The following is a 20,324-nucleotide window of genomic DNA, read 5'->3' as shown; positions in this document are numbered from 1 at the left end:
GTCTCAACTTGTGTATGATCCTCGAAGCGCGACATGCGATTCACATAGCGACGTCCTACGCATATATTCAGACAGCGATTTATAGGATAAAAGAAGAGCGCACACCTAGCAGGTATTTGCGCACTATTTGGCTCATCATCTGGCCGCTTTCATCGTCGACGAGGTATTTCTGGTCTTTCAGCGCGAGAAAGCCGTCGTGCCCCTGCGCCATGTACTCGCGGGTGATGATACGATACTTGCGGCCCTCGCGGGAACGCGGTACGGACTCTCCGTCTACAAGGATGACCGGAGTTGAGGCACCACTGTTAGTGCTTTGCGTTGACTGGAGACTGGTCTTCGAGGCGGTGGCTGATGACAATGGCGTGGGTGACGCGCTTGTATTAGTGGCACTCGCGGGCTCTTGCACGAGCCAAACTCCCAGGACCCGTTGTCCCGGTGCCCGACGAGAATCCCAGGACACCCGAAACCCAGAGATGACGGGGAATCGTCTGTGTACATCTGTTATGCACTCGTTGTGGTGGTGTATTTGTGCCGTGACTCACCCTTCCTGTGCCGGCCATGTTGACAGGCTCTGCTCGAAAGCATCCCAGAGAGATGCTCCATCTATTTCGAGCGCAACGATAGGGTCTTCAAACGGTAGTATCTCCATGATATCGCCGAGCGTGATGTTACCTACAGATCAGGTCAGTGCGGTGGGCTGCGGAGTATTGTCCGCCAAGTACCAGGGCCGTATGTTGAGTCACCACGCAATGTGCCCGCGCAGATAAATACGCCATTTGAGCCGCTGCCCATTGTCGGCGCGTCATCGTAACAGTGTCTCAGGACATCCGCAAACCAGTTGGCAGAAGCAGTCTGTTGACAAGCAACGTCAGTCAGGCAGTGGAGGCGCGAACACAGATGAACGGACCTCTTGCGTACGAATAAGCTCCGAACGAAGGTCAAGCTCGACGGCGGTCTTGCACACCGGCGCCTTCAGCGCGTCTGAGACAGATGAAAGGACCGATTCGAGGATCTTCGCTATATGCGCATTCTTCTTCGAGCCAGGCTGTGTCGAGTGCCGTTTCCCTGTCACACAGCTCAGTCTCTGCGCACTCGCCTGCATCGGTCGCAGGACGGACCTCTGATCGCGGCGATGGCCTTCCGGCGCACACCACCCGGCGGGGCGTCGACAAGCTCAAGCGCAAATTCGCTGAGGTCGCGGAAGTCTGTACCGCTTTTGATGACGAGGACGTCGCCGCGGTCTGCTTCGGCACCGAGCACGGGATGCGTTGTGTCGTAACCTTCCCAAGAGGTGACACCGTGCGAGACGTAATAGAGATGGTCGTGTCCGCCAAGGATGAGGTCCACGCCGTGTGTCATGTGCCATCCGGGGCTGTCTGTCTGGCCGGTGGGCGAAAGCGCGCCGATGGCTTTTGCAAGTGCGATGTCCTGGTAGCGGTTTGTTACGAGAAAGGGGACGACCAGGTAGCACGTACATTTGGTACACTAATCCAGGCGCTTATGAGTAGAATCTTGACGTGCGGGAAAGTGACGTACCGAGCGTGAGTGAGGGCAATGACGATGTCGCATTTATGCTTTCCTTCGGGGTCGCGGAGACGCAGGGAGAGTTCTTTGGCTGTCTCCGCCATGTCTCTGTACTCGAAGTTCTCTGGCCAAGATGATACCGTACTGATCCATTCTCTGCAATCAACGATTGAGTCAGCCTCTATGTCCCGAGAATTTATACTAGTGTGAGTGCGGACTTTTCTACTAAACCTATGACTCCTATACGAATACCCGCGCGCTCGAGCACATGGAACTCGTGTACATGCTCCGGAATACGAGACGTTTTATTATCTACAATGTTGCTTAGGAGCCAAGGCTGCGAGACATAACCTTAGGTAAAGAGTGACCATGAAAGATCGGCAACATACGAAATTTGTGTCCTTTATCAGTTCAGTCAAATGCGGATAGCCTGCAATCATCAACAATCATCAGATGAGATTGAATATTACATGAAGTGGAAAAACCCTGCCGAAGTCGAAGTCGTGGTTCCCTGGACACGTACAACATCTTGTCATGTGGAGAGCAACTAAGTAGAGCGCAACGGAGACAGACCTGTTACGGCTACATCCGGGGCAATCGCGTTCATTACGGGCACCTAGCGGAATAACTTTAATTTTGGTCCCCATTAATCACGCCCCTATACTGTGCGCACTGCTTCTCATAGTCCATTGCGACTGACCATATGACTGCCGCGCGTAACCGAGCTTTCCACCGACGGTGAGAAGACATCTCCGGAGAAGAGAACAAGACCGTCGGGCTTGCCAATCGGTCCTTGCGGCCATTGATCACGTATGTTGTCGAGCATAGCTGCCCATTGCGTGACATCGATGGTCTCTGGGGACTTTGGAGAGAGCTTGAATGGCTGGACGCGATAGACGTCATTAAAATGCAGAATCTGCAGTGTTGTCATTCTGAATCGCTGAGGTTCAAGTATTCGCCGGGTCGACAGCCGATGCCTACCAGTCCTACAACTTATCGAAGCAGATGATTTGGAGAAGCAGATAACTGCTTGGTCTCGCCGAGATGACCAGTTTGACGCCCGTAAGCACTGTAATCGTGTGATCCGTTTCGGCATGAGGTACGTGAGAAATGGTGGTGGTTCCAAACGGGGCAAGGGTATTGAATTTCGGCAAGACGTACGCAATGTTAACTTTAGCTTAAGTCCAGACAATAAGTCAATGTTCTGGCTGGTTGAGAGAGTGAAAGCAACAAGTTTCACTGCGCCAATGAATACTGATTGCGGGGCAGCCCGATCCCAATCTTGATGTCGATCAAGACTATGGGCGCTCAGTGAGTTGCCGTCGAGCGTCCGTCCGGGTTATCCGGGACCATTTCTCGGCCCATGTCTTCTTGTCAGCCTCGGCATTACTGCTGTGTGAGATAGAACACATCAATTTATACGCCTTCGGGCATGCGAGAGCACATATAACGCGACATAGGGTCGCATCACCTCAGCCCTTCCGACTCAGGGAATCTTACAGCCTCTTCCCGACATCGCTCGCATGCTGTCTGTCATGCAGAGGTCATCAGAGCATGATATACAAGAGCACGCCGATGACTCGCAGAAGGTTGTCGACCCTGAGAAGGGCCCAGAGATCGAGACCTCCCTCAGGATTCACGAAGAGAGCCATTATCCCGGCAGCGGCACTCACGAGGATCCTTACATAGTCGACTGGGACGAAGATGATACTGAAAATCCAATGAATTGGTCCAAGTCATGGAAATGGGTCATTACTTTGCAAGTGCGCCCTCCCCCTCAGCTTCTTTGCTCGCGAGATACAAGCTATCGAATTAAATCAATCTAGCTTGCGTTCGCCGCATGGGTTGCATCGTTCTGCAGCAGTGCTTATAGCGGCGGAATAAATTACACCATACGTGATTTACACATCTCCAAAGAAACAGCTCTTTTAGGCATATCTCTATACGTGCTCGGTTTTGTGGTCGGGTAAGCAGGCACAGCTTCCCTTGAACCTGGTCACTCATGTCAAGTCCTCAGCCCCCTACTGTGGGCGCCGCTCAGCGAGGTGAGTTGGTACAGCGTCAGTACGTTTGAGCACAATTAAGCGTACGCAAAACAGCTTTATGGAAGAGTACTTGTTCACTTTCTGCCTTACGGCGCTCTACTCACACATACACCAGCGGATCATCTTCCTGGGTACCTTTGCAGCCTTCACACTCCTACATCTCGGAGGCGCACTCTGTACCAATGTCGCAACGCTCCTCGCCACCCGCCTGCTCGCCGGAATATTCGGAGTCTCACGTACGTTCCGGGGTGAATGGGTCACGCTCAATGCGCTCACTAGCAGTTAACTTATGCAGCTTTTACGAACTCTGGTGCTGCATTAACTGACATTTGGGTCGCCCGCGATCGGGGTGTCGCGTCATCTCTCTATGCTTGTGCACCGTTCCTAGGACCGGGTAAATATCACAGCCATCTATCTGACACCGTCTTAATGCGCCTGTGGCAGTGATTGGACCTATCGTGGGCGGCTGGGTCTCCATGTCCCGTTTAGGCTGGCATTTCGTTTTTTGGATCATGTTCATTGTGGCGGCTCTGTCGTTCTTGGGCTTCGTGTTCATCGCGCCGGAGACTGTACGTCTTTCGCATGCACACTCCTATTGCACATTTCAACGATTCTGCATAGTATCCGCCAGTGCTCCTGAGCAGGCGTGCGCGAAAGCTACGCAGAGCGACTCAAGGAAGGGTCGTATACATTTCCAAATACGACGTCGGACGCTCCAAAGATGTCTTCGAAAAATTCAAGATAAATATGGCGCGTCCCTTCAGTATGTCGCATACGCCTTCGCTATGCTCCTTGCACTAATTATCTTTTTGGAAGTCTTCCTTGTGACGGAGCCCATTGTGTTGCTCCTCGCTATTTATATCGCCATCGCGTACTCGATACTGTATGTATTCTTTGCGGCGTACCCGATTGTGTTCCAAGAACAACGGCATTGGTCTCCCGGGCTGGGCGGACTCGCCTTTATCGGGGTCGGGGTGGGCACGACGGTAGGGTTGTGTCTATCCCCATTGCAGAACAAGTACTATAGGGAAGCGATGGCGCGGAACTCAACCGGCCTCCCCGTGCCGGAGGCGTAAGTAACAATCATCTCGGCTTTACGCTAGTGCTGACTCAAAATAGGCGGCTGTTTTCTCCAATGATCGGAGGCGTATGTCTTCCCATTGGTCTGTTCTGGTTTGCCTGGTATGTTCTGCGTGGCTTAATTACTTAGCTGATGTTCCCCTGATTTCTTGCCCTCAATCTGAAAACAGGACAAGCCCGCCTCATGTATTCTGGCTCGTGCCCATTCTCGCGGGCGTGCCGTTCGGGACCGGCGTTGCACTCGTTATGCAGGGACTCACGCAGTACCTCATGGATGCGTATCAAACCTACGGCGCGAGCGCACTCGCAGCGACGGTCGTCCTCCGCTCGATTTGTGCGGCGGTCCTCCCTGTCATCATTCCGATCATGTACAAGAATCTTGGCGACCAATGGGCGATGGGAATATTTGCCTTCCTCGTGGCGGCGTGCATGCCGCTGCCCTTCCTTTTCTACGTGAGACATTCTCGAGCTTGTGTCGTGCTTGGTTGTTCTGACCGTTCCATGCACGCTTAAGGTTTACGGCCCGCGAATACGCCAGCGCTCGCGGTGGGCGCTGAAGGATACCCTACCACCTCTGGTGGGTATGACAGCCATCGCTGGGAATACGCAAGTGAAGATGTGATCTGACATGCTTCCTCCACCTGTATTGCTATCATGACTATAGACTCCCCCGACGATGACTGATCTCATAGAATAGATTATTATGACACAGCCACGATATGTTATATTACGAATAGAATCGACAGCTAGACCAATTGCTGCCGATCTAGGCGAAGGAATATTGACCTTGAATAGCTGCTGAAATACTACGCAGGGTAAGACGATGGGAATCGCGAAGTTGAATCTATGATCGATCAATTGTTATTCTTTCGATATGTATGCCGTGGCAGCGGGGTTTTAGAATCTGGAGTCCGAGGCGAAGACCCGTAAGAAGGAATGGCGGCTGCATAAGGCGCAATCCTACGGGGAACGCGGGATCTACATGTCAATGTCAGACAGTTTATGCTTTCCCAATCACGAAGTAAAGAATTTCATGAATTACTGTGATTGACTGAGACATCGGCGGCTGTCCGGGAACGATCCCGCGCGCGTTGCCAGCGCCTGCATTAAGATCACATGATCGCGTTTGCTTACGTACACACAAGCGGTGGCTGGTCGCTGTATAGTTTATGCCAGAATCGTCCTGAGTGTTCACACGCCTATGGACACCATAGGCTCCCTCATCCAAGCTACCGCTCGCACGTCCCAACACACGAATTTATCAAGATGGTGAGTACAGATGCTCCTCAGGATATGCCGAGTATGTATTGATTGCGCTCCCTATGACAGACGAAGCGAACCCGCAAGGTCGGCGTGACTGGAAAGTACGGTACCGTAAGTCGCGGCTGTGTGAAATGGCAAGGATGCATAAACGGGGGTCTAACGACGGCTTTGTTCCTGTCAATAGCGTTATGGTGCCTCCCTGCGTAAGCAGGTCAAAAAGGTTCGTAGACAGTGCTATCGTTGTGCGATTGTGAGGGTCTCATGTATCTGGCATAACAGATGGAAATCACCCAGCACGCACGATACACCTGCACTTTCTGTGGCAAGGTGGGTTATGCTTATATGTGTGCGTCGAGTATCCGGGCTCACTGTGTCCGTATGATCCTTTCAGGACTCCGTGAAGCGTCAGGCAGTCGGCATCTGGCGCTGCAACTCATGCAAGAAGGTGATTGCGGGTGGTGCATGGACGGTCACGACGACGGCAGCTGCCACTGTCCGCAGGTACGCGCTTACTCGACCAGTAGTGTGATGATAGCTAACTTGCGTACAGTACTGTTCGTCGGTTGCGCGAGATTACGGAGGCATAGACGATCTCCGATTTCCATACCTTCCATGCTATGTCATAGGCTTTCTCGCTCGCATTTTCATATCATGCAAATATGTACTTTTGGCACGGTCAAGATAGACTGCCATCATCGACAGCTGCAGATCATTCCAAGCAAGATATAATGAGATGCCTGTATTACAAGAGGGTATTACAGTGAGATTGAACAGCTATATTCTACGACCATTCACTCTGAGTCATGGGTCTCAATGACCTCTTCATTGGCATCTTCCTCATCGTCATCACTCTCGTCATCGTCATCTTCGTCACTATCATCATCGCTCCCACTTTCATGGAAAGTAAGAGAGATGAACTCGTCACCAAGCTGAGCCTCTTCAGCAGTGACAGGGTGAGAGCTGGAGGCATCAGCAGTAGCAGAGTTAGAAGAAACAGAGGCATCAGCTCGTAGGGAAGTCTGGCCAGCAGAAGCATCCTTGGAGCCAGCGCTGCTCGCAGCCTTGCGGTTGCGGTTGGCGCGGATAACATGCGGAAGCTTGCATCCCTTGGTAGTGCACTCCCCTTTCTCCGCAAAGTCGGGGCATTCACGAACATGTTGCTTGTCGCAGTCGAGGCCCTTTTCGCAGTAGCCGAGCACCGCGAAGTCGCGGCAGACACCCTCACGCTTGCCTACGCGCACGTGGGGGAAGGGGCAGTTGGCGCGGTGACACCGACCGTTATTAGCAAAGTGCACGCAGAGCGGCGTGCGTTCTGGAGTAGGATCGTGCGAGAGAGCACAAGTTTCCGCTGTGTTGGGACAGTTGCCCTGCAAGAAGTTCCAGCAGATGGCGATCTTGGTGGGATCGTGCTGATACATGCAAGTCAGGCCACGATTGCAAGCACCTACAATGCCATGGTGCAAGCGACGGCCATCGCGATCATGTTTGTAAAATATCTGAGGGGTCCGAACAGCGAGACGCACCTGTTGTTGTAAATCGTGCGCATGGCTTGTTGACCTTGCGTTTGCTTGATACGCGACGACCTCTGCGAAACGGGTAAGGTTGAGCTTGCCTATGTTCAACACCTGCCACGAACTGGTAAGGCCTGTGAGAATTGTTGAGGGTCATGTTACGAGCACGGCCACGGGAGACCTTCGGCTTGTATGTGCGATTAGGGTTGACGAGGGTGCCCGCCTTGTTCCGTGCGAGAGTGATCGGGGGGACAGGACGGCGTGGCGGTTTAGAGTCACCCACTGAGCTAGGCTTGTTCACTGGCCATGGTATGTTAGATCCCGCGTATAGTATAATGGAAAGCGACGAGGGCTTGAGCATACAGTCTTTGCGGACGAGCGAGCGACCCGATGATTCGAAGGCGACCCCTCCGATAACGACATCGCGCTTCTGCGAGCTTGAGGGAACTGGCAACCTTGGGGGGTGAACAGTTGACGGTACTGGCGTGGTTGACTTGCTGGGGGGCTTGTAGTTCGGGTTCACGTATACGTTGCTCCTAGGTGGGCGGCTTGCGGGGTGTCCTGCGGGGTGTCCTGTTGAACGCGCTGGGGGTTCACTGGTCTTGTGCTGATTGATCATGCCTAATGAACGGCCGTAAGCGAATGAAGGATCGCAATCTGGATCGAGGAACGAACCTTTGAGGCGTGCGATTTCGAGTTTGAGGGCTGCGGCTGAAGTCGAGGGATCCATGGTGATGGTCGTGGTCAGCTTGACGATGCTGAATGAGGACGGGGAACCACGGTCCTATGACTCGGACCGATTTGGCAACTGTTTGTCATTGGTTTGCCATCGTCCCAAAAACGGACCTAAACCAAATTGCGTCCTCTGCCTTGGTCTGCCCGCGCCGCCATAGCCCACACAGCTCCCCATGTAGTATCGACAACCCATGCCAAAGGCACGCAAGAACACACGCAAGGCCCCCATTACGCATGGAGAGGTGGCCGCACCTGCAGGCTCTTCCAGCAACCCGGCTGCAACACGCGCAGTGATCCGTCGCTTTCATGTCCTGCTCAAGCGCAAGGCACAGCTCGAGAAAGCCCCTGGGGATGCGCGCACGGCTCAGGCCCTTGCGGATGTCAAGCACGAGATTGAGTCCCTCGGCGGGCTAAAGGCGTATCAGCGGATGTCCACCATTGGGCAAGGGAACGACCGTGGTGGCGGCAGCGAGAAGATATTCGTAGGATGGCTGCAGGACATCGGCGTTGCGGGCAGCGCACAGGCTGAAGAGAAGCGTCTCAGGTGTGTTCTGTATTATAGCATGGCAGCTACTCAGAATTTATTCCGACGTTCGTTTGTCGGCCTGCGCGATGCGCTTTCAAGGCTGCTGGAAGTGGGTGCTCTCAAGCCCGATAACTATGCTTCCTGCTCTGCATGGATAGAGGCGACGCCGATCGACCTCCGCTCGAACCACCCAGCCATCAAAGAGCAAGATTTTCTGCTGATGGACGAGGAAGAGAACTGCGCCCAATGGGACCTCATAAGTCTCAGTCTTGTCCTCAACTTCGTACCAGATGCCCCAAATCGAGGCAGGATGCTACGCATGGCACACTCCATGCTGCGTCCAGGCGGTTACGTCTTCCTCGCAGTATGTGTCTTATGTCGAGAGACCCAAGAGATCGTTCCTAACCGTACCACAGCTGCCCCTGCCTTGCATCATGAACTCGCGTTATCTCACGTCGGACCATTTGGAGGCCTTGCTGCAGACCGTTGGCTTGTCCGTCGTTAAGACCAGATGGAAGGAAGGCGGGAAGATGGCATACTGGCTGCTCAGCAAATCCCAGCCAGACGACGCCACAGCTATCAAGACCTACAGCAAGAAAGTCGTGCTACGTTCTGGAAAGAGGAACAACTTCGCTATCCTCTTGTAGTATACAATACAATAGATTGGTCGTTAGAGTGGGTAGTCGTGCTGCACAGATATGACTGTCGAGCGACAACGACGTTGCGCCACACTGCCAGCTCCTACTGCTTGCTTCTCTCCAAAGTATCAGGGTATAGCTGTAGATGATTGTGAATCAGTGAATGCTCGGTTAGTCCCGCAGTTGTCGATCACTTACTTTACCAGGGTTGAGAATGTTCAACGGGTCAATAGCCTTCTTAATCGTCTTCATCAGTTCGACGGTGTTTTCACCCAGCTCATCCACTAGATATTCCTTCTTTCCGACCCCGACGCCATGCTCGCCAGTACCTACAGAACGCGTGAGCCATTGCGATCTCTCCACGAAAGCTTCAGACTATCACTCACACGTCCCGTCAAGCCGGATCGCACGATGCACCAAGCGGTGCACGGCGTCGCTCACAGTCTGCAGCTCCTTGTCGTCTTTGAACAGGATCAGAGCATGGAAGTTACCTGGATAATGCTCAACTCCCGCCGGTTTCATAAGTGGCCACAGAAGACCCACCGTCGCCCACATGCCCGACGATCGTCGAGCGCAGCCCATTCTCCGCCAGATCCCGCTTCGTCTCGTGCACCAGCTGCGGCAGGCGCGACGGCGGCACGCACACGTCCGTCGTCCAGCAGCGCGAACCAGGTTCGCTGCCAATCGTGCTAATGAGCGCGTACTTGCGGCTCTCCCACAGCTGCGCAGCCTCCTCGTCCGTCTGCGCGAACTCGAAGCGCGTACTCCCATGCCGCGCGACCGTGTCCTGCACTGCGCGCGCTGTGGCGCCGATCGCCGCCTCGTCGCCCTGGATCTTGAAGAAGAGCGTGTCGCTCACGGGCAGCGGCCGTGCAACCTCGCCCGCGGCATTGATTGCGGCCATCACTAGAGAGGTAAGAGTTAGAAGTGGCAACAGGAAAAATATCTCAACAGACTACGGACTGCGATCATCCAGGAGCTCAACACATTCTGAGAAACGATAAGCCTCAAGAGATATCACCGGACGAGTCACTAACGCAGGTGCGGCCCATGTGGGCTATTGAGGACTTCTTGGACAGCGCTCACAGCGTGTCCGACGTCAGGGAATTGCGCCATTGCGACCTTCGTAGGCATGAGCGGAGCCAGGCGTAGTGTAGCTGAGTTACCCTTCCTTAAGCATGCCGAGCTACAGTTCTGACAATAACACGCACCTTCGGTAATGATGCCTAGTGTACCTTCCGCACCAATGAATATTTTCGTTAGATCAAATCCAGCGGAGGATTTGCGGGCTCGCCGCCGTGTCTTGATGACTTTGCCGTTGGGTAGCACTGCAGTCTTCCGATAGGGATCAGTCCGGAGGCCTTGTGTGACGTTTGGACGTGGTGGCACGCACGATGTTCAGGAACCATTCGCTCTTGGCGGTACCGTAGCGGACGGCATTCGCTATGCAAGCCAGCAATTAGGTAAACCAGGCATCCAACTTCGCGTTAATATGTCTCGCGTACTGCCTGAGCAACCTGTGCCTATCATTCCACCGATAGTCTGGGAGTCATTCGTTTAGTGGGTTATGCTCATCTGAAAGGATGTCATCGGACATACCGCGCCTGGACCCGGGTCGAGCTGCAAGCCAGTGAGATTATGTACGACATTATGCCGGTTGCACCTACCGGGAAGAAGAGAGGGATCCCCTTCTCTTTGAGAGTTTCGTTGACTACCTCCCATTGAACGCCAGGTTGACATATTAGGTCTCCATCGTCCTCTGCGCGAGCATGACTCATTCTGAAGATGCTTCTGATTGCATGGAGTGCATACCATGAATCTCCAGAATTTTGTCCATGCCTGACATGTCAAGGCAAATGTCGCCGTTTGTCAGCTGTGAGTAACATGTCCATCAGCGTTTTCTTTGGTTGTGGGAACATCTCGCACCCCGGAGAAATGACCCTCGAGGCTAGTCGCGCCGCTGTAGGGGACAATGGGTACTCGGTACTTGCGGGCAATGTTGACGATTTTGACGACATCCTCCGTGCTCGATGGACGCACGACGACGGAATGGGGGGCAGTAGGGTGGTAGGTGTTGTCGGAATGTCCGTAAGTAGTCAGCACGTCCGGGTCAGTGGTGACAGTATCCTCGCCCGGTAGGGCCTGACGTAGTTCAGCAATGGCCTGCTGTATCTCCTCCTTTGACGCGTACTGGTACTCGCTCGGCGCGTGAGGAAGGTCCTGGTCCATAGTAGTCTTGGATTGGTGGTCCGGTGTCAAACTATCGCTGCCGTGTCCGATGTTCGCACCATCAGCGTTTACTGTGCCCCTGCGTTGCATGATGTATCCAAGCCCAGCCGCAAGGCCCGCTCCTAGCAGAAAGCCTTGGAGGCCCTTGTAAGAAGGACCTGATGGGGATGTGGCATTAGACGAGACACGTCTTGCCGCGGATGGGAGAGTGCGCGACGACGAGAGGCGTCCGGACGCTGTGCGGCCTAGAGTGCGCGTCGCTCTCAGCATTGCTGTGGTGGTGGTATATGGTCAAAGGGCGGACGGTGGGATGACGTGCATGGGGTCGCATTCATATTTATCCTCCACACGGCGATCCGTGATCGCGATTAAACGATCGACTCGGTGCCGGGGTTCTCATCGGCGCCTCTTTCAGCAGACGCTCATCTCGCCCATCTCAAACTCGACATACCACAGATCCCGCCTTCCACTGGGCAGTGGGGCATCATCAGTTGCCCTCAAAATCAACGTCCCTTCATAGCACCTTTCTGGTACTCTTATGTCCGCCGAATATCTGGACACTACTCTCTCGCAGATCAGAGAACTTATTGCACGACTGCAAGCCCCGGTGCCCGATAAACTTACTCTGCTTCAGCTGCTCAGTGCTCCTCTGGACCACTTGGGACTGCTGCCACCCAAGTTCAAACGGTACAATGTGTCTCCTTTACCAAGTGACTCCCTCCACATTTACCGACACATCCCGCTGCTGCAACGAGCGCTCCTCGAACACATCATACCTTCATGGGAGCCCATCCTCACACAGGAGGGAAACCAAGCGTTGTTAGAACAATATTTCTTCCCAGACGCCATTTCCTTTACTTCCCCCTCGGCGGGACAAGTCGCTACGCTCGCGTACTCCACCATCCTTTCGTCGCCCCTCACAGCGTCGTCCATTCGCATCCTAGTGAGACTGGTGAAGTCGTATCCGATAGATGTGCTGCATTCAGTCGTGTACTCTAGCCGAAACACGGGTGCGTCAGGCAAGCAGGAGATTTCCTGGGAAGATTGTGTGCGCAATCTTGCAGCAATCCCTGCAAAGGTAGCGAATGCTCTCGGTGGAAAGGCCGACGTCCCCGTGGAGTTGCAGCAGGGCACGTACTTCCATGGTCTCAGCATACGCTGCGAACGTCTGATCGACACCCTGGCTGCGGACTCTTCCCGAGGTCCGTAAAGCATTGCATTCCCCAAGTCTCACCGACTTATCCCACGTTTAACCTCAGAAAGTGTTTCATCTTTGACATACCTACTCGGAAAGCTTGTCAACGTCGGCGTGTTTCCCCCATCCCATCCCACATCTCCTTCCGAGCCCTCCTTCTTTCAGGCCACTATCCCCGCCATCCGCGCGCGTCTTTCCGTCCCCAATGCGTCCTACGCGGCAATGTGGCGCAAACTCCTTACCTCTCTTCCCTCTTTCTCAACCCTTCAGTCCATTGTCACATCTTTACTTGCATCGCTCGCAGACATCCCTTCGGACTTCAACGCCACACCGCTCGCTCGCTCATTCGTAAAGCGCGAGGCGCAGCTACTCAAAGACCTTTTGGGTAGGCCGTGCAGTGGGAACGGCGAGTTGTTGGATTGCTTTAGCGCGGTAGCGCTAGGGAGGGAGTGGCCCGAGGGTCATGCGCGCATCTTTGCGTGCTGGACAGCTGGGGCGGAGAAAGACGAAAGCGATGCCGAAGGTAGTGTCCAGCGCCATCAGAAATATATTCTCCAGCTGAGATCACATTATCTTAGCTTTAGAAGCAGTCTTGTCGAAGGTAGTAGATATTTGGACGAACCCAGACCACATCAGGCACTCCATCCTCTCACGGCACCGGTGTATGTGTTTGCTTCCCCCAGCCCAGCACAGGACTCACCACTGCTCCTACAGACATGACATCTCTCCTCCTGCTCACTCTCGCCTCGGCCCGGCCTCCTGAGCCCACGTTTCAATCGCTCGCATTCTCCCCGCCTTTCATACGCGCGATCTCGACGTACATCTCGCACCTCGACCCCGCGGTGCGCCGCTGCGGCATGCTCGTCGCGGAGGAGGTTGCGCGCGGGGCGGGCAAGAAGCTCGACTTTGGGGACTGGGACGGCCACGGCCACGGGCGCGACTGGTGCCGCCGGCTGCGCGCCCTGATGCGCGAGCGGGACGCCGACGCCGACGTAGACCTCGCGCCTGCCCTCGAGGACGGTATCACTCCTCTAGACCCAGAGGGCGAGAGCGAGAGCGCTGCACCTCTCACTCCCACCGCCGAACCGATAGAGGCGGAGACTCCGGGTCGGCCTGCGCGCCCCACGGTGCAGGACGCAGGGTACGACTCCGACGACTCGCTCACGGGCTATGCATCCCCGCCGGCGTCCTCGCGCTCTGCCTCGCCGACACCGTCCGAGCTCGAGGAGATCGAGCGCGACCCCACGCTGCGCGTCGGCCAGAAGAGCGTGCCGCACCCCGTGTACCTCGCGCAGCTCGGGGAGCTGGTGCGCAGCACGTCGGGCGTGCGCTCGGAGCAGGAGGATATGCAGGCCCAGAAGCACGAGGTCGCGCTCAACGTTGCGGAAGAGCTTATTCGGCGCAAGCGGGCGTATGGCACGGAGCTCGGTATGTGTGCAGATGCGTTTAGCCCTGAGAAGGTGCTGATAGTTGTGCGCGCGCAGAGGAAAATGCGGTGAATTTGGTGCATGGTTTCTTGGGGCTTCAAGATAGTTATGATATTGAAGGCTTCGAGGAGAAGCGGCAGGCGGCTCTGATCGCTCTCGTCGCGTGCTGTCCCCGGAAAGCGGCCCCGTGAGTAGCCCGGTTCTCCCTGAATGAGTTTAGCCTGACCGTCCGCAAATAGCACCCTCATTGAAGAAATTTTCCGCAATCAGTACTCAACCAACCAACGATACGTTACCCTCAATGCCCTCGCTGTCGGCGCCAGGGAACTCGCATCAATGCCTCTCCCGCCGAACTCGTATACATCCAAGATTCCAGCAGATCGCCTCACATTCCCCAGCAAGCGTCTTCCGCCCGCAATGCATAAGAAGTACGTAACTGCTGGCGACCAGATGCACAGCAACGATCCGGTGCGTGACTTGCTGGACGGTATCAGCCGCGAGGCAATCGAGAGGGGCAAGGAGGCCACCGAGGACAAGGTGCCCGCCGTCGTACGCGAACGCCAGCTTCGCGTCCGCCAGACTCCGAAAGTCTCTGAGATGCCTGCCGGTGGCTCCTCCTTGCCTCCCCTGTCCGCAGGCCTCGCCCCGCCGAAGACGACGACTTTCACGGATGTGGCGGCGGAGTGTTTCATATGCCCTCTGGTGAATCGCTTCTGGCTGTTCCTGCGCGACGAGCAGGCACGTGAGGCGAGGACCATGCACCAGCCTGCACTTCACCGGTATCGCGGGGCAGGTACCGGGCTTGTGCTCAACGCCATGGTTCTATCCCGCATGCTGGGCACGCTCGCCGTGCTCGTGCATGCGGCACGACATGCTAAAGAGTGGCTTGCCATTATCGCGCCAGATGCTCTCGAATTGGCGGTAACGCTCGGCACACGGCCGGTGTCTGTCGTGGAGGGCGATGACGACGACGACGAGCCCGACGAAGCGCGCACGGGTGAAAAACAGAACACCAAAGAGAAGGGTCGCGGCAAAGACGCCGCTCTGCTCACAGCTGCATTGGAGCTTGCACTTATCGTGCTCGACGGCAGCCTGGAACTTGATGAAGGGCGTTCCCTCGGGCTCGAACATACTGCTCTTTTGTTTGGGGCGGAAGAATGGGCCAAAGAGGTGTTCTCTAAGCTGGAGAGTGGAGTTCGGACAGTTGGAGAAGGTGGCGAACATGAAGTAAGACTAAGGAGGGCGGCAGCCGGGGTCCTGTTGAAAGTCGATGAACTCACGTCGAAGTGGAGGAGATCTATGATTGACTTCGCGTCGCTGTAGCCTCATAACGCGAGGTTCTCTGCGTGTTGTGATCCCATATAAATGGTGGTTCAACTTGCATGCCGAAACGAGGGGGAGACTGGCATTACCTGCTAAGGTGACGAAGGGACTGCCTCCGTTCCGCGGCGCGTGGGACTCCAAGGATGTCCTTCAAGGAGAATATCATTTGTGGCGTATTACATGTGCTCTTCCACATGGGGGCACGCATTCGCGAGGGAGTAGTGGATGGTGGCCATAGCGTGTAGGTGTGACGGGAAGTATTGATGGCCGACGTGCACGCGATGTGCTTCGCGACGATGATTTGCTATGACAATAGCAGGGCATTCAGTGGGAGCTCGGGCGTAACACACTGCTGGGCTTCACCACAGTGAATTTGAAACTGTCGCTTACGGAAAGTAGACGCCCAGAAAAGTTGTTGGTCCTTGTGTGACATGGAAGCTATAGCGCCTGAAATGCACAGATACTCACATCTATTGACGTTCCAGAACGGTACAGTTCCGGGGAATTAAATGGCGCAATTATGGGCGAACGCCAACAGTGATATACAGATACAGTAGTAAGATACAAGCCAATCAACATGCAAACGACAGGAGTACTAGCAGTCAGACCGAGATACAGCATCAGAAGGAAGGGCCCATGTCACCGCCTCTTGGTGTTCTTGCCGTTGGTCTTCGGTTTCGGTTTCGGTTTCGGTTTCGACTTCGCCTTAGGTCGGTCAGAGTCATCTGACTCGTGACCCTTGCCAACTTCGACTCGTTTCTTGTCCGCTACAGCCAAATCAGCGGTCGACCACAAACATACAGAAAGCTGCATACCTTTGGCAGCTTTTCGCTCGAGCTCGTCCCAGTCGTCTCCTATACGAATACTGAATCAGCCGGATGCGAGCATTCTACTCGTTGAAACACACCATCGCTGTCGTCAGAGCCAAAGTCAGAGCCACTGCCCTCATCGTCACTGGCATCCGAGCCGTCGTCGCTGAAGGCACTCTCACTACTCTCCGAGCTTTCTGTGACATCCACCTCGGCCTCGAACTCAGACTCAGTATCCGATCCTACATCTGCGTCGCTCTACACGCGGAGAAAATCAATACGGTCGCTCTCACCCGTCACCATGGACATACCTCTTCGCCACCAGGAGAGCCACCCAGGAAGCTCCAGCCGCCCTGTTGGAAAAACTCATATGGATCCTCGTTTATGGTCTTCATAATGGGTCCCCAGTTAAGGTTGACCGGGCCTTCGCTCAATGGAATATCGACCGAACTAAAGGAGATGAGCAACACGATTCAAGATAGCGGGACAAGGCACTCACTCCAGCCAGTTCTTCACATCGTCAAGCTGAGAGCTTGGTATAGAGTTAATGTGCAGGGGCGTCTTCGTGAAGTCTTTAAATATCAAGACCATGTCGAACTGCTTCAACCCGAACTGGACACGCTCCAGGGATGCAATCTCGATGTCGGCGAGAGTCACAACAAGGAATGGAGGGTCCGACAGATGAACAAGACATTCGGTCGTAGGTTGCAGGCGAACATTAGTCCGGAAGGGGACACCTTCGAACGAAAGTTCGCGGAACGGAACATCAGGCTCTAGAGTGTCGCCAGTCTAAAGAACGGTCAGTCGCTCGTATCTGAGTTCTCAAACACATCAGACGCACAGAAGCTGTCGCCGCCTCCGCGATCTTCTCCGAGAATAGTCTGAACTCCTTGTTCAACATCTGTCTGCGTTTTCTCTCCTGCTGCTCTAATTCCAGCTCATCCTCATCACCGTAGCGATATTTTCGCTTGCGGTTGCCTGTCTCATCGAACTGCACATCGGAAGCCTCGCGATAGAATTGAACATCCTGAAGGTAGCATAATAAATAACTGTGGAATTACGGGTTTACATAGTCCACGTACGTGAGCTTTCTTCTTGCCAATAATAATGGGTGCCTTCAAGTGGATATGAATAATGACGAGAAGTTCATGGTCACATGGCTGAAAGAACAGATGCTTGACATTGCTGAATAGGATGTCTATGCAATTGTGTTCGACGTCAACGCATTTGAGCCCAGTGCACCAAATGCTTACCAATCTTCTGAGAGCCCATGGGAGACTGGTAACGCAGACCATTCTGGTGGATCTCAACCTCACCCGGCAGTCGCTTTCCATCCAGCGCTGGTCGGACAAACACCTCGGGCAGCTTGGTTGGACGTCGGCCTTTTATCTCCACGAGGACATCCTGTTCAATAACGTCCGCCATCTCCTTCTTTTGTTGCTCCCGCTTGTTCACCTCCTTCTTGAGATCGGTGATCTGCTTAGAAACAGCGTCAAAGCGGTGGCCGTCGGGCGACCGATAGGTGATCGATCGGATGAACGTCGCATCAGGGTCTTCGAAGGGCTGCAGCCCAGTGAGTAGCTGGAGCAACATATGAATAACTTGTCACATACCGTATCCTCCTTCTTGCCTGCGAGTTGGCCAGGTGTCTGAAAGTTAACACGCAGGTAGGTGAATTCACCTTCGTCGTTCTTGCTGACGTTTTTTATGGTGTTGATATGGAACGGCACCGCAAAGCCGTGGATAGGCAGAACAATCGTCTGCGCCTTCCTGTCGACGTAGATCTATGCGGTTCCCACATTCAGTCGCGCGCTATAGCATCAGAGCGAGCAGGACTCACGCGCAGGCCCTCCGCCTCCTTGGGCAGGGCGACTTCGCCTTTGTAGCTCTGGAACCGCTTCCAGCCCTTGCCCTCGTTGCGGCCACCCCCGCCTCCGCCCTCGGAGTACTTCGCAAGCCCCCCGGACTGCAGCCGCGTGTGTAGTTCTCTCTGATGCTCCGTGATTTTTGCTACCGTTGACTGGACGAGCTCCTCCTGGGCTGCACTGCGTGTCTTGTTCCGCAAGACCTTGCCACCGGCCATTTTGTTCTTCACAGGTGAGGCGTTCCCGTTGGCCTTCGTGTTCGGGGCCTTCTTGGCTGGCGCCTGCTTGGAGTCACCATTTTCTTGATTCAGGAAGAACATAGTGTCCTTTATGGTTTTGATGCCAGCCGTGAGACAAGTTGCTTTATCGTTGCTTATTTGAATGGTGTCAACAAGCTGCAGGGCATACCTGTTTCAATGTGCTTAGTAAGCAGAACATATAGACTAAAACAACACTCACTTCTTCCCACCATCTTCGAGGTCCGTGAACCCAAGCACGAGATTAAAGACCATATTTGAGCGAAGCGTCTTCCCGTTCTTGGGAGAGAGCAAGTACGATGAGTCACGGAACTCCATACCCATCTATGAAAGAGATTCAGAATAGATCCATCCACAGAAACATGATTCACGTACCCCATGGCCAATGTTCTTAACGAAATGCTTCTCTAGATCGGGCTTCTTTTCCTTTACGAACGCAAGCGCGTGTTGATAAGCGTCGCGGGCAGACACGCCATCCTTCAGATATGCTAGCATCTCTGTCTGTAAAGAGAGAAGCAATGCATAGATCGACTCTTGTTCCTGAAAGGTGCATGTTGGGTTAGGTCCCGTGATATGTGTAAAGCGAAAGTAGCACACCTTCGAAGGATCGACAATGAGACTTCGTCCCAAATTAGCACAGTACGCTTTGTAGCGCATGCCAAGTGCCACGAGGAAGACACCCTTGTGCGCAATGTCATCGGACGATGACTCGGCGGCTGGGCTAAGGTCATAGCTCGTATTGGTAGACTGAGATTGGATGATGGGCGTGTAGCAAAACTCAGTCGACATCCAGTCGACCTGATAGCATATCAGCCGAGTCCGCCCAAATGTGTTTGGAACACTCACATCTGTCAGTCCCCGCCCTTTGCTCCAGACCTTCATATCAGGCCCTTTTGCATTGTCACCCTCTCCCGACCCCAATCTGCGCTCTATCTGTGACGCGAACTCCTCATGGCTGATCTTGGCTTCACGGTCCAGAATCGCCTCGAGCTTTAGAATCACGTGGTGTGCAAGGAGAGTAGAAGTTAGATTGGCCGCAGTCCGCATGTATTTCTGCACAATTATGAGCGTCATACGATGGGAAACAGACTAGTGTACACACCAGCTCCTCCTCGTCCTTGACCGCCATAAACGCCGAAACCGCGTGTGCGATGTCTATCACTGCCGGTTTGCTTTCCAGGCTACTCAAAGCCTTGTTCCATTCGTCAACCAGTTTTCCGGAATGCGACTCTTTCGTCAGCGTTCCCACACGTTTACGTGTCCCGTATGCTTCAAGGAACTTAGGAACTGCGTCCGTCGGGGGGTCCTTGGCTTTTGCTTGAATAAGAATTTCGATCGTAACAGGTGAGCTAGAACTCTTAATCTGCGACAGGATTTTGGCTGTGGCGTATTAGCGCTACAGAGACTTTGACGAGGATACGGCACCCGTGCGTACCTTTAGACGCGGAGCATAGTATCTGTAGGCGGTCTTTTTGGAAAAGCATAAACGTAGAGGGAAATTCGTATCCTAGAAGCCACGTCTGCGGCGCGCGTTGAGCAAGCGTTTACGGGCTGCTCGCGCAGCAGACGAACTACACATACCTGGAATGCAGTACCCTTGCGGATGGGCTCGTCTTCGCCGGCAGGATCACCTGCCGGGAGGAAAATAGCATCGACGTCTGCTATCGAGCTGTATTCATTGCTAGCACTCGCGTTCTAAGGAGCATGTCCGTCCGATAGGTAAGCAGAGAGCCCCGCTACTTTGCGAGGCACTTACGTTCCATGCATTGATGACGGACCCGAGCCGCTTATTGAAAAGGGACGCGTTCAGTTGGACAGCCATGATGGCAGAGGGAATAAGAGGCGGAACGACCGCAGATGGCGGTTCAAGAAGAGAGCGCGTCCGCACGTACGGTGG

General features: G+C 54.3%; 7 protein-coding genes across 7 annotated transcripts; 3 read left to right on the top strand and 4 right to left on the bottom strand.

Moving 5' to 3' along the window:
• Nucleotides 1-79: 79 nt before the first annotated feature.
• Nucleotides 80-1,628, bottom strand: POSPLADRAFT_1134584 (hypothetical protein; the record flags this gene model as incomplete). The annotated part of the gene is made up of 6 exons (XM_024484496.1): nt 80-488; nt 543-672; nt 723-852; nt 908-1,065; nt 1,119-1,428; nt 1,518-1,628. The coding sequence occupies 6 exons, from the start codon at nt 1,626-1,628 to the stop codon at nt 80-82; spliced, it is 1,248 nt and encodes a 415-aa protein (XP_024341735.1).
• A 1,419-nt stretch (nt 1,629-3,047) lies between these two features.
• Nucleotides 3,048-6,653, top strand: POSPLADRAFT_1073271 (hypothetical protein; the record flags this gene model as incomplete). Its single annotated transcript, XM_024482589.1, has 18 exons — nt 3,048-3,287; nt 3,351-3,490; nt 3,542-3,569; nt 3,685-3,805; nt 3,865-3,963; nt 4,014-4,138; nt 4,191-4,332; nt 4,386-4,641; nt 4,689-4,751; nt 4,820-5,102; nt 5,164-5,226; nt 5,445-5,464; nt 5,864-5,918; nt 5,979-6,023; nt 6,097-6,132; nt 6,192-6,239; nt 6,304-6,413; nt 6,463-6,653. 18 exons carry the CDS (start codon nt 3,048-3,050, stop codon nt 6,497-6,499), a joined length of 1,911 nt encoding a protein of 636 aa, XP_024341734.1. The 3' UTR covers nt 6,500-6,653.
• Nucleotides 6,654-6,703: 50 nt separating this feature from the next.
• POSPLADRAFT_1044371 (hypothetical protein) lies at nt 6,704-7,784 on the bottom strand (the record flags this gene model as incomplete). Its single annotated transcript, XM_024478523.1, has 3 exons — nt 6,704-7,356; nt 7,436-7,497; nt 7,549-7,784. 3 exons carry the CDS (start codon nt 7,782-7,784, stop codon nt 6,704-6,706), a joined length of 951 nt encoding a protein of 316 aa, XP_024341733.1.
• Nucleotides 7,785-8,349: 565 nt separating this feature from the next.
• POSPLADRAFT_1135259 (hypothetical protein) lies at nt 8,350-9,331 on the top strand (the record flags this gene model as incomplete). The annotated part of the gene is made up of 3 exons (XM_024484567.1): nt 8,350-8,702; nt 8,784-9,048; nt 9,101-9,331. 3 exons carry the CDS (start codon nt 8,350-8,352, stop codon nt 9,329-9,331), a joined length of 849 nt encoding a protein of 282 aa, XP_024341732.1.
• Nucleotides 9,332-9,493: 162 nt separating this feature from the next.
• Nucleotides 9,494-11,551, bottom strand: POSPLADRAFT_1136066 (hypothetical protein; the record flags this gene model as incomplete). Its single annotated transcript, XM_024484638.1, has 12 exons — nt 9,494-9,651; nt 9,709-9,813; nt 9,866-10,228; nt 10,286-10,312; nt 10,360-10,479; nt 10,534-10,657; nt 10,716-10,765; nt 10,828-10,864; nt 10,922-10,942; nt 10,990-11,081; nt 11,135-11,195; nt 11,249-11,551. 12 exons carry the CDS (start codon nt 11,549-11,551, stop codon nt 9,494-9,496), a joined length of 1,461 nt encoding a protein of 486 aa, XP_024341731.1.
• A 538-nt stretch (nt 11,552-12,089) lies between these two features.
• POSPLADRAFT_1044368 (hypothetical protein) lies at nt 12,090-15,496 on the top strand (the record flags this gene model as incomplete). Its single annotated transcript, XM_024478522.1, has 8 exons — nt 12,090-12,753; nt 12,811-13,269; nt 13,337-13,408; nt 13,461-13,766; nt 13,839-14,174; nt 14,231-14,360; nt 14,413-15,164; nt 15,192-15,496. 8 exons carry the CDS (start codon nt 12,090-12,092, stop codon nt 15,494-15,496), a joined length of 3,024 nt encoding a protein of 1,007 aa, XP_024341730.1.
• A 639-nt stretch (nt 15,497-16,135) lies between these two features.
• On the bottom strand, nt 16,136-20,249 carry POSPLADRAFT_1135448 (hypothetical protein; the record flags this gene model as incomplete). Its single annotated transcript, XM_024484583.1, has 18 exons — nt 16,136-16,263; nt 16,312-16,361; nt 16,400-16,563; nt 16,617-16,755; nt 16,805-17,094; nt 17,147-17,332; nt 17,388-17,503; nt 17,559-17,868; nt 17,919-18,089; nt 18,146-18,578; nt 18,630-18,751; nt 18,803-18,967; nt 19,025-19,225; nt 19,274-19,480; nt 19,530-19,807; nt 19,863-19,947; nt 20,009-20,122; nt 20,184-20,249. The coding sequence occupies 18 exons, from the start codon at nt 20,247-20,249 to the stop codon at nt 16,136-16,138; spliced, it is 3,225 nt and encodes a 1,074-aa protein (XP_024341729.1).
• Nucleotides 20,250-20,324: the final 75 nt, after the last annotated feature.

The sequence above is a fragment of the Postia placenta genome, assembly GCF_002117355.1.
Source record: "Postia placenta MAD-698-R-SB12 unplaced genomic scaffold POSPLAscaffold_3, whole genome shotgun sequence".
Classification (NCBI taxonomy): domain Eukaryota; kingdom Fungi; phylum Basidiomycota; class Agaricomycetes; order Polyporales; family Adustoporiaceae; genus Rhodonia; species Rhodonia placenta.
Note: the sequence above shows the minus strand (reverse complement) of the source record. Positions and strands in the feature narration are given on the sequence as shown.